The 12,097-nt window shown below is 41.8% G+C and overlaps 1 protein-coding gene across 3 annotated transcripts in view; it reads right to left on the reverse strand.

The window, feature by feature from the left end:
• Positions 1 to 5,445: 5,445 nt before the first annotated feature.
• Positions 5,446 to 12,097, reverse strand: part of Cers6 (ceramide synthase 6) — a 281,534-nt gene continuing 274,882 nt past the window's right edge. For all 3 annotated transcript variants that reach the window (XM_010606924.2, XM_010606923.2, XM_010606926.2), the window contains one exon: positions 5,446 to 10,334. In XM_010606924.2, the coding sequence (XP_010605226.1) occupies positions 10,182 to 10,334 (153 nt within the window). In that variant the 3' untranslated portion in view covers positions 5,446 to 10,181. The remainder of the gene's footprint in view (positions 10,335 to 12,097) is intronic.

The raw sequence follows: 12,097 nt of genomic DNA on the forward strand, positions 1-12,097 counted from the left end.
GAAAAAAAAAAAAAAAAAAAAAAAAGAAGAATAAAACAGCTCCCAAAATGTAGTACTAAAGTGCTGTCTTGCATCCCTAAGTGTGAGAAAACTGTGGTGTGACTTACAGAGGAATAATAAGTTTGATTCAGGAGAATATTATAGTGTTGTTGCCCTTGAGCTTGATCAATGCTAAGGAAGCAACCAGACACACAGATGATAGGTTAGATAGGTGATGGATAGAGAGATGATAGATTAGACGGATAATAAGGTGTTTTAAGTCAGAGCCCTATAAAACAATGCTATGTACCAATTGATTGATGAAGTGTGTGACCAGCAGCTCACAGGAACGTAATCCTCTGCTTTTCCTTGGAGCAAAGGGTCAGTATTCACAATTCAGGATGGCGGTGACTTTGTAGAACATAAGTACCGTGAGTGACGAATCAGCCATTTGGGGACTGCTTGCTGCAGGTCACTTTGCACCTCGCAGGATCTGGTGGCTGACACACGGAGCAGAAGGGCCCGAGAGGTGTGCCGGCTTTTGCATGTCGGCTTCCTGTGCCGGCAGCATGGCTCTGGGCGGGGCAGGTGCCTGCACCGCAACCCACGTGTACGGAGTCTGCCGTCAGGGAGGATTGCCATCTTGGGCTACTGGATTCCAGAGGTGCTGTGGAAACTGCTCTCGTCCATCCATTCACGGCCCATAGGTGCCTCTGAGCTACACTCAGAAAGGTGCTAACGATGGTGCAGAATAACCGCCTGCAACTGGGAGGTTTGCCTTCCCAGCCGACTCTCCTCTGGCTGCTGCTGAGCCTCTCGTTCTGCAAGCCGCACTCGTCGAAGGGATCTGGGGGCTTTCCCTGGCCCACACCTGCACATCCTTAAAGCGAAACCTTCCACCTCTCAGTCTGTCGGGACTGACTTCGTTCTCGGGGCCTGAATCTTCAGGGACGCTTCGTGGGTACTTCTCCCTGCGGCTGCCCACCACTCTGCACTCCTCACCGACACACTGGGAGCCGGGGGGCTTTTCTGGTCTTGGTTCCGCAAGGTACCGTTCCACCCATTTTCTTTGTATTGCTAAAGATGACAACCAATCAGACCACGCGCCCTGTTTCAAATCCTAAGAGGCTTCTGTTATTCTTACCCTAACGGGCACCTTTCTTACCGGAAGATGCAGGCCCTACCCGAACAGACCTCCCTAATTCTCCAGTCTCATCACTTCCCTTCCTTCTCCTTTCCTCTTCCCTCCCCTTCTCTTTTTCTTTCTTTCTCTTCTTTCTTTCCTTTGCTTCCTTTCTTCTTCCTTCCTTCTTTAATAAATTTTATTTTTCAAAAGTGTTTGGCTCACAGCAAAACAGGGTGGAAAGTACAGATATCTCCCACATTCTCCCAGCCCCCAACTGTGTACACACTCCCTTCCCCATTATTGACCAGTAACACATTTTTTTTTTTTTACAATCGATGAACCTGCATTACATTGTTATCACCCAAAGCCCATGGCCTCCCTTAGGGCTCACTGTTCATGCTGAGCATTCTATGGGCTTAGCTGTGTACCCAGCATTGTGGTATCATACAGAGTAGTTTCACTACTTTAAAAATCCTGTGTCCCCCTATTCATTCCTCCCTCTCGCATCCTTTGGTAACCACTGATCTTTCTTGCTGTCTCCACAGCATTGGCTTGTCCAGGTGCCATATTGAAATCTTGTAATATACATGCTTTTCAGACTGGCTTCTTTAGCAATGTACATTTAAGTTTTCTTCATACTTTTTCATGCCGGGCAAATAGCTCATTTCTTTTTAGCACTGAGTAACAGTCAAATAGTCTGGATGACCACAGTTCATTTGCCCATTCATCTGCTTTTTGGGTCTGGGCTCTCCCTTGACAGGTTCATAGTTGGATGGGATGGTACATAGTGGGGCTGAGTTGGAGGCAGAAGTCACCAGGGGTGGAACTTGGAAGGGTGCATCTTGTCTTGGTCTTCACTTTCTCCCTCTGTCTCCTGTCCATCATAGGTGAGAAGATCTGCTCCACCACATGCTCCCTGCCTTGGTGAAGTTACCTCATCACAGGCCAGAAGCAAGAGAGCCAAGTGACCACAGACCGACACCTCCGAAACTGTGAGTCAAAATAAACCTTTCTCCTTTAAGTTGCTTTTCTCAGGTATTTTGTCACGGGAATGGAAAGCTGAGTAAGGCTGAGGGACATTTTGATTGCTTCCAAGTTCTGGCAGCTATGATTAAAGCTGCTGTAAACACCCATGTCTGTATTTTTGTGTATACACGCTTACAACCCCTTTGAGTAGAAGCCAAGCAGCACGACTGCTGTACCATTTGACAAGGGTATGTTTATTATTGTTGTTGTTATTGGTTTTTTGAGACAGAATCTCACTATGTAGTTCAGGCTGGCCTTGAACTCACTACATGGCCCAGGCTGGCCTTGAACTTGCAGCACTCCTCCTGCCTCAGCTTCCTAGGCACTGTGATAATAGATGAGCACCACAGTGCTCAGCTGATTTTATAAAAAAAACTACCAAACCGTTCCAAAGTGGCTGCACCACTTTGCATTCCTACTAGCTACGAATGAGTTTCTATTGTTCCACATCATCGCTAGCATTTGTTGTTGTCAGTATTCTGGATTTTGTTGCACTCATAAATGTGTGGTCCTGTCCTACTGTTGTTTCCCCTCCCTCCCTCCCTTCCCCTTGTTTTCCTTCCTCCTTCCCTTCCATTTTCCTTCCTTTCCTCCCTCTCGACCTCACTGCCTCCTATCCTTACCTCATTGGTTCCTGCTCATTTTCTGTGGTGCTGGGATGGAACCCAGGGCCTCGCACGTACTTCTCACTCCATCACTGAGCTGTTCTCCCAGCCCCAACCTGTGGCCTTTTTTGGAGACAAGACCTCGCTATGTTGCCTAGGCAGGCTTTGAACTCATGATCCTTTCACCCCAGCCTCCCAAGTAGCTAGGATTACAGGCATGAATCATCTCACCCCATATTCCATTCTTTTAATCTACATTTTCCTGATGACGTAGGATGATGTTCAGGGTCTTATTGTTTTTTCCTTTCCTTACTAGATTATAAGTTCCAAGAGAGCAGAAACTTATACCTGTCTTAGTCACCATCCTATGTTTAGTGCCTATAACAATTCCTTGCACCTGGCGGGCCCTCTGAATGGGTGATTCAGCCAGGGACCCGAGCCTCTGCTAGCCAAGTTATCTTTGGCTAGATAAATAAGATAAATAATTTTCATTATTCATTAGGTTAAAAATATTAAAAACTTCAAAACTTGGTCATGAGTACTGGAGCTCGGATGTTTTGGCCCCATTTTGGTTTCCAAATGCTGTCTCCCTCACTCTCCACTTCTCCACGTCCTCTCTTTAGTTCCTCCCTCCTTGTTTCCAGCCACTTCCCTGGGCTTCACCCCACACCCTCCTCCCCTGTCGCCTGGGCCTGGTGCCATAGGTGGTTTCCTTACCCGAGTCTGGCCCTGAAACCTGTTTCTGTGCCCAGAGCAGCACCCGTGAGAGAAGCTGGAGGCCTCTCAGAGACACCGTGGGTTCAGAAGTAGCTGGTGACCAAGTGCTTTCTCACTTATTTCCTCTTCTTTCATAACAGAGGCAATGTTGGTCGCTGGCGGTGCACACCTTGCCAGCTCTCCTATCCGGTAACACGTTTCTGCGGCAAACACTTCACCCTCTGAGAGCCGAGCCCCAGGCAGGCTCCAATACCAGCTTCACGCTGCTTGATCCGCTTGCTGCCCCACATCTACGTGTGCCCTACTCTATGCTGTGGGATGCCGACCCACACTGCACCATTTCCTGCCACCCAGCAGCTTTTGGTCAAGGTCAGCCAAAGGACAAAGCAAGACGAGAGAGTATCACGGCATGCGCTCCCCATTCAGACTCAAATCCCAACAGGGCAGCCTCTCTTCTACACGACTTTAAATTTTAGAACATTATTACAGTAAAAGACACATTTCCATTAACCCTCACCCCCCAAGTTCCCCTTCTCCTCAATCACACGTATTCTTCATCCTTGTCACTTTCTGAGGCAGTTGTGGGCGTCCTATTCTGTGACTGTGTGTAGTGGTACTGTCACGGCTGCCATGATGCCTTTACGAGAACGTGGACCCTTCACGGTCATTTTGCCTTTGCGGAAGAACCTGAAGCTGCACAGTACCAGACCCAGTGCGTAAGTGGAGGAGGAGACACCATGATGTGAGAAGCCTACTTCTCCTTCTGACAGCACGCTGCAGCAGAATTCACCATGTTTTTGGTCACATCTTGTAAAGACCTTCACAGAACTTTCTCAGCAAGTGGCAAGAACAGTAGGATGTTTGTTCGGAGTGAGGGCAAAGATTTTGAAGGGGATTAATGGCAATGCCTTTTACTATAATACATTTGAAAAAGGTGAACGTTTCCTCTCTATTTTGATTCCTCCCTGTAGATTATAATACAACACTACTTTGTTAGCGACTGTAGTGATTTCAGGATTCACAGCGCTTGTGAGCAATGACTGGGATGACATGAACCTTCACGTCAACCTACCCAAGAAGGGTAAGGTTTTCCCAGCACAAGCTGGTTAACACTTACAGGAAAGGACACTTATGCTGCACTCTTAATACTTATCTTTATTATGAAAGTGTTTCCAAAGTAAAATGATCCTCATAATAATGAACGCTTCCAGAGATCAAGAATGAATAATTGTATTTTCATATAAAATCAGCAAAACACAATAACGATACATGAAATAATTCTAACTGGCTAACAGTACATCATTCCATTTCTGACAGAGATGCTCAAGCACTGAATTGTTTTAAGAAAACAAATAAGGTTTTGTTACCTAACCTACTCTTCACCGAAAGCTTAAAAAAAAAGAAAAAAGAAACAGACCAAACACTAACCACCAGCCCCTTCCATGCCAACAAAAGGGTGTGGAGGCAAATGATGATTATTGTGTGGGAACACAAGACACTGCTGAAAATCATGAGCTTACGGGCTCTATGAACCTGTGGGAAATCAAACTCGGGGGTGCTTCTGTGATTAAATTAATGAAGCTGTAAGTAGAAGTCACAGAATCATCATGTGACTGTACCTGTTATACAGCTTTTATTTACTTATTTTTGCAGCTAATCTTTCAAAATCCTTAATTTTTAAAGAGTAGTCTTATGATGGTTCTGATTTCTGCAGAAGGATACTACTACTACTACTACTACTACTACTACTACTACTACTACTATTAATAATAATAGGAAGGAGGAGGAGGAGAAGAAAAAGAAAGAAATCCACCTTTTTTGCCATACAAAGAAACCTTACTCAGAGCTGTTGTTTCTAGATCCCGGGCCATGAAATGTACACCAACATAGGAAGTTATGCTTTCATGGACCCATGACAAGGAAACACAGACACACACACCGGCACAATAACTTCTTTCTGAAAAATGGGACCAGGCAAAGGAAGAGGTATGCACACAAGTGACCCAAAGGCTACTGAGAAATCCAAAGCAGAAAAACGACAACCTATTTGCTTCCTTTTACCAAGAGTTCTAGAAGTCTGAAATGAACGTGAATGAGTAAGATCAAACAAGATAGACCCTAGGCTAACAAGGCCCCTCCTATCACTTCCTCCACAATGCTGAGAATGCCCAGTTGTGTGGAGATAACCATATGCCACCTGGCTGCAGAGACTTACTATATTCCTTTGGCTTGGTGTGTACCCCTTTGGTAATGCATTCCTTTCCAAGTCTTCATGGAGAACTCAAGTTGGAAATACCTGGAAAAGAATAAATTTCTTCGGCTGTCTGCAGATCTCATTAACAGATACAATTTTCTCCATGAAAACCAGCACCACACATGCTACCTCTGAGTATTCGAGGAGTTCTAACAGTAGAGTGGACAGGGTCCTCAGTATGCACTGAGCGCCCCCTAGGGGTTGGAGGGTGCTGTCCACACAAAGGCAAACCACAGCGTCTTTCTTTGGCTAGTCACTATGAAGAACTAAGATGCAGCAGGGGAACTACTGATAATTACTAGGTGGCAATTTGAGAATGGCACAATTTCATTTCTCCATGATAAACCTAATCTGATTTTGGAGACAATAATATCTTTAAGAAAAAAAATCTTGCTGCATTTTCAAGAATAGTTTGTATTTAATGAGCTGTTCATGACTTTTCCTTCTGTGGACTAATGTGCTAGATACAAGTGCCATAACTTGAGTTCCAGGCACCTTCTTTTTCCACACGTTACCTATAGCACATGAAAAGGTGCTATAGATTATTTTACATCAGGTTGATGTTGATTTTATTTCAATATTAGAGACATTTCTGGGCTATTATGATTTGTCTACAAAGAAGACAAAGACAAAAAAGGTAAGTTCATCAGAATGTTAACACCTCAAATACCACATGAAATGTAAACATTTAAACCTTTTATTTCCAAAGGTTTCTCGAACCCTCTCTGGATATAATGACACCAACATACACTAATACATGGAAACTTTCCATGCCTTTGGACTTATTTGTATAGTTTTTATACTGCAAATTAAGAAAAATACATATTCAGGCAACTTTGGCTTTAATATTTCTAGATAGGAACAAAAGTAACAATGCAGAATTATGAATGGACTGGGAACAATCACAGTTGTCCATAAATTTCTCTTTGAAGAACTCTTTAGTAGTCTCAGACAAGCTGAATGGAAGACTCACATTTTACTTAGTCCAAAAAACAATGAGATTTAATACACAATGGAAGATTCAGATCCCTTCTACCTAAAATGAAGGCATTCAGTTTGCTCAAATTCAAATTCTATCAAATACAGTCATGTATCATATAACCACAGGAACATGGATCAAGAAACATCCCATTAAGTGATTTCACTATGAACGAATATCAAGGCAGACTTACACAAACCTAGATGGTTTGCCTACTATACGCTGAAGCTATATTACCATCTTACAGGACCACAATTGTCTATGTGGTCTGTCACTGACCAAAGCATCATTATGTAATGCATGATTGTACGCAAGAGTGGAAAGTGTACCAACAGAAGTGGCCATTTTGATGTTCATCTACCATTTTGATTACAGATAATCTGACTTTACCTCACTTCTTCCCTCCCTTTTCTGTTTTATTTTTGTGAGATGCTGTGGCATATCGGATGGGTGCTCAAGACACCATCTCTCCAGCAGCTCAGCAGGAGTGGGATTGTTAGTTCAACCCTGGGGATAAGCAGGAACTGTTTTCACTTTTACAGCAAATATGTGATAATCCAAAATACTGATGGTTTCTCCTCTACTTTCAAAATCCACAGGACTAATTTAGAAACATGAGCCGTATCTGGCTTCTGCGTGACCTCAGGTATTCATGTCCAGGACTGTACTGCATGTAGCTCTGTGGCTGAGAGACTGAAAGGGTTCCTCCACTCTCAGCTCAGTGGGGAGCAAGAACAAAGGACCAGGGAAGCTTCTAGTGTTTTTATGACAAGAATATGGATAAAGATGAATCACAGTTTTTGGAGATACACACACATACACACATAGATCATACACTTTTATATCATTTACTGACCCAAGGCCCAATTCTACCTTATTTTCTATGTTTTCCCCCACTAACAGATCTAGAAGAGCTATAACATTGGAGATTAAAATATCACTTTTTCTAGTGTCCTTTCTACATACCCCTTGATACCCTGGAAAGGTATGCATGTGACCAGAGGAAGGAAATGTCACCACAGCCTAATTAACAAGAAACAGCACTCTCACTAAACTACAGCTGAATTTACAAAATACACCTACAAAAAGCCACACAGCCTGGCCCAGGTGGATGATGAGATACTTCACATAGTTTTCTTTCTCAGCCTTTATCAGGCCACCATCAGACAGCAGTAGACAGACACAGGTAGATACACACCCTAAAAGATCTACAAATTCACATTTTAATTAGCCAAAAAGAACTCTACCCTAAAATGTGAAATGAAATAGACATTTAGAGTGGAATGTGTCAATGCTACTGCCAGAAAAACTGAGTTTTCCATCTTCCTTCTAAGTCATGTCTGAGAAAAAGGAAAAAAAAAAAGATCCTTTAGATTTGGCTCTGCTAAGGACAAAATAAATTTTACCATTTTATGCAGCTCTCCTAAATCTTTAATTTACAAGCTGATCTTAAAGTCATTCTTTTGTGCTAACAGGTGTAAGATGGCCCACACAAGGACACATTGTAGGGAGGATTTTCCAAGACATTAAAGTGAGACAAATATGTTCTATATCTTATGTGATAAAATCTTTTACCAGATCAAAACTTTTAGCTACAACATGCATAATATTACTTTGATCTATTTGCATTTGAGCAGATTTTCTGATGACTAACAGTAAGTTTTGGTGTTTTGTGACTGGTCTTACAAACTCAACCATCCACAAATTACACTCCTAGACATATGTCTGTTTTGTGAAATAAAATAACAAGGGTCCATAAGCAGAAAAGGTCATGTTATTTTCTATATAAAAAAGCAGACATATTTCTGACCTCTTCAATTATTACTACAGATCACACCAGAAACATCTTATTGGAAGCGAGTCGGGGGAAACTCAGTATTACAGTGAAAAAGGTTTTGTTTGGAAATATTCTTTTAACTATTAATTCACAGATTGCAAAGTGTAGGCACAAAGATTTTAGTTTTCTTTTTAACCAGATTAACTGTGAATGGCTCTGGGCAGACTATGCACACTGTAATATTTTTCTGTTATTTTCACTGTGCTTTATTTCACACATTTACATTCCAGCACTTTTGTTTTGGATTTGTCTTAGATGATGGTATTTTTGATTTATAAAATAACTACATGTAATCCTATTTTATTCTCTCTTACTAGAAGTTAGAAGAAAAGAGAGACACTGTTTGGCATATGTGCATGGTATTCTTATCCATATATAACACTGCTGTGGAGAAGCCTTAAGGAGACTTTATTCTTCAGTAATTTTTCTCATTGCTGATACTGCAATTGCCCAGTGCAATTTTTGCTACTTTTCTGGAAATAAAAATTGAATAAAAATTCCTGGAAAGCATACAAGTCTTCAAAGAAGCAAATAAAAAGGACTTGGAGTATCACACTACCTAGTTTTCAGTAACAAAAAAGTGGGATTTGTTTAAAGGAATAACAATGGGTACAACAGTCAGTCTTCCATGGGCTTTATTTTGCTCAGCAAAGCTAGGGCTTTTCCTCAAAAGCTGGCTGCAATAAAGTGCTTTGCCCTGGGGTGATCTGTACTAACTCCTGAAAGACTCCCTTTTCCATCCCAAAATACTCTTAGCTTCCTTTTCAGTACGTGACAGAAGACTGTACTAAGTATACGCATAGGCAAAACCTGACTATAGTCAGTTGCTCTCTTGATATTCCCAGGACATGAAACAAATTCCCAATACTAATAGTGATTTATTTGCTTATAACTAAGAGTTTAAGCAAAGCCAGAGTACTGCATTCATCACATACTGAAAATAGAAAAATTTCCCTAACCTACAGGTTAATCCCCAACTAACTGCCATACTCACGGAACAAATCTTGGCTGTGTGCATAAGAAATAAAATCTACTCCCAAGCAGTTTCATACAACATTCAAAAAAGCATCCCAATAACTGTCCATGAAGAGCAACAATTTAAAAACCTATGTGATGCTGTTTAAGCTTCACACTGGGAGGATGGTCACTGAGACTGATTATGCAATTTCATAGCAGGCACAGGAACACAAAGAAAGCAAACTTATTGGCTCTGTGTGAGGATCTCGCTCTGGGTTTTGCTTGCTCTAAGTGATAAGCTAAGCTGGTGCTCACAGCACACTGGACTGCAGCAAAAGAAAGAGGCAGGAGCAGATGTAGTATCTCCTTCACTGTCACGAACCCAGAGAATCAAAGAAGCAAGGAAACCCTCTTTTGTCCACAGATTTACAAACATACAAAAAATAAATAATATTCTAAGAAAGTACAAATGCAAATACTGTTCCCTTGTGTCAGTTACATATAGCATGCCTACACAGAGAGAATGGTATTTCTTCTTCATTCACAGACAGGACATACGGCAGTGTACTATTCAAAATGCTTAGATAATCCTAATTTTTCTTTGTGGTATGAGATATTATGAAAGGAACTGCATTTGCAACTTATTAAATACTTCCAAGAACAAATAGTTCACTTTGTTCAGGACATATAGTTTTATGCAATTAATCATCCAGGGAGCAAGAACCAGTCAGCAGGTACCCATTGGTACCACTGGTCCCATTGGTGGTGGTTGCAGTGTGGGCATTCTTCCCTGGAGGTTCAGAGTCCTCCTCATCTGAGCTAGACTCAATGTCACTTCGATCATCCTTGGACACCTGTGGAATACAAGAAAGCTAATTAGCTTCTAAGGAGCCATCGAGGCACAGCATGCTGAGAAGATGGATTTAGGTATCACAGAGTTGGTACTGTGGACTTCTTTAAGGTATCTTGTGATGCTGAAAACATACTACAGTGCCAGAGATAGAGACCTTTTAGACAGAAGTGTCCAAACTGTAACCCCAAACTCACTTATTTATCATGAAGTGCCAACACTGCAATTAAACCTGAACACTGAGGTTTTAGTTTAGAAAATACAACTTATACATTAACATCTTTTGTCTTAGAAGAAAAATACGTGTGCTGTAGGTTCGCCATCACTGTACTAGGCCATGCCTCTCCTCTTATTCCAGATAGGCCTGCTGCACTATTAGAATGATATTCTAGAAATCGAGTACAAATGGATCCACGTATTCTCCAATGACCGTGATCTAATTATCTACGTTACCTAAATCAGCTCCCAACCACACTAATGGACATATTCTCTAGTTTAGATCATAAAAAAGTTCCCATTTGCCTTTGTAGCTTTATGTGTCATACAAGAACTAATGCCTTTAGAAGGCATTTTAAGAATTTCTTCGGTGGGGTCTAGCATAAACTAGTTCCAGAGGAAAATCCTCTGACCAGATCCTCCAAAACTGGCCCCATCATACCAACTTCTCCTATTCTCCACTTGGTCTCATTAAGTAACAAGGCTGGCAAAATAAAGTACCAGGATACAAATCTATATGTTACCATGAAGGGGAAAAAAAATCCTACTCTAACAAGGAAGTAATTTTAGGGGAAATTAAGGAACTACTCTACTGTTTTTAGGATTTTTGTTTATTTGCGTGAGGCAGTTTCACTGTATGGTTCACACTGGCCTAGAACTCACTATGTAACTCAGGCTGGTCTTGAACCTGTGATGATCCTCTTGTGTCAGCCTCCTGAATGCTGGGATTATAGGTATGTGCCACCATGCTGAACAATACTCTATTGTTTTTAAAATTAAAATAGTTTAAACCCCTTACTCTGTAAGTCTAAATTATAGTCAGTATTCTTACCCAATAGGCCTTAAGATCTTCCAGTAACAAAATAGGATTAACTCAATTTTTAAGTGAGGAGGCCACAGGGACCTGTTGGCATAGCTTAGGAGAAATTTCCCCAATGCAGTCCTCCTGCAATTCCCTCAGGCCTGGCTTAAGAAGATTTGCATCTGCAGGAGATATTTCAAAATAAATCACAACTGGTCTGTGTCTCCCCTTCCCACCAATTTGAGAATCCTAGTCACCACCTCTTCAAAGGCCACCCATGCTATGCAAGGACATCATCTCGCTCAAGTGAGGGGGACAGGAGAAAGTACAAGCCCGGAACTGTTGCTCCATTCCAACCAGTATGGAGTAAATGGAGTAAATATCACCCAAAGGAACCTTGCCCCAAAGCCCCATGAGATGGGACTGAACTCAAATAAGCCACAGAGGCACAGTACATGAGCATGACTAGATGGTTAGGGTATGTCAATTTAAAAACACGGTCACAAGCACAGTGTTATGGGGCAGCTCCACCAATTATAAGTCCATTAGTCATCATTTAAGGTGCTAGTAGAAAAATCTAGTTGCAGGGAGTGATTAATTTACATCTCCATGCCTAGTTAGATTATTTTAAATTGCATTTGGTTTTTTGGAGGGTTTTGGTACTGGGGATTGAACTCAGGACCTTGCAATTGTGAGGCAGGTGGTGGAACCACTGAGCTAAATCCCCAGCCCTTTAAACTGCATTTGGA

Source organism: Fukomys damarensis, unplaced genomic scaffold (assembly GCF_012274545.1).
Source record: "Fukomys damarensis isolate Sample0158 unplaced genomic scaffold, DMR_v1.0_HiC HiC_scaffold_26, whole genome shotgun sequence".
NCBI lineage: Eukaryota > Metazoa > Chordata > Mammalia > Rodentia > Bathyergidae > Fukomys > Fukomys damarensis.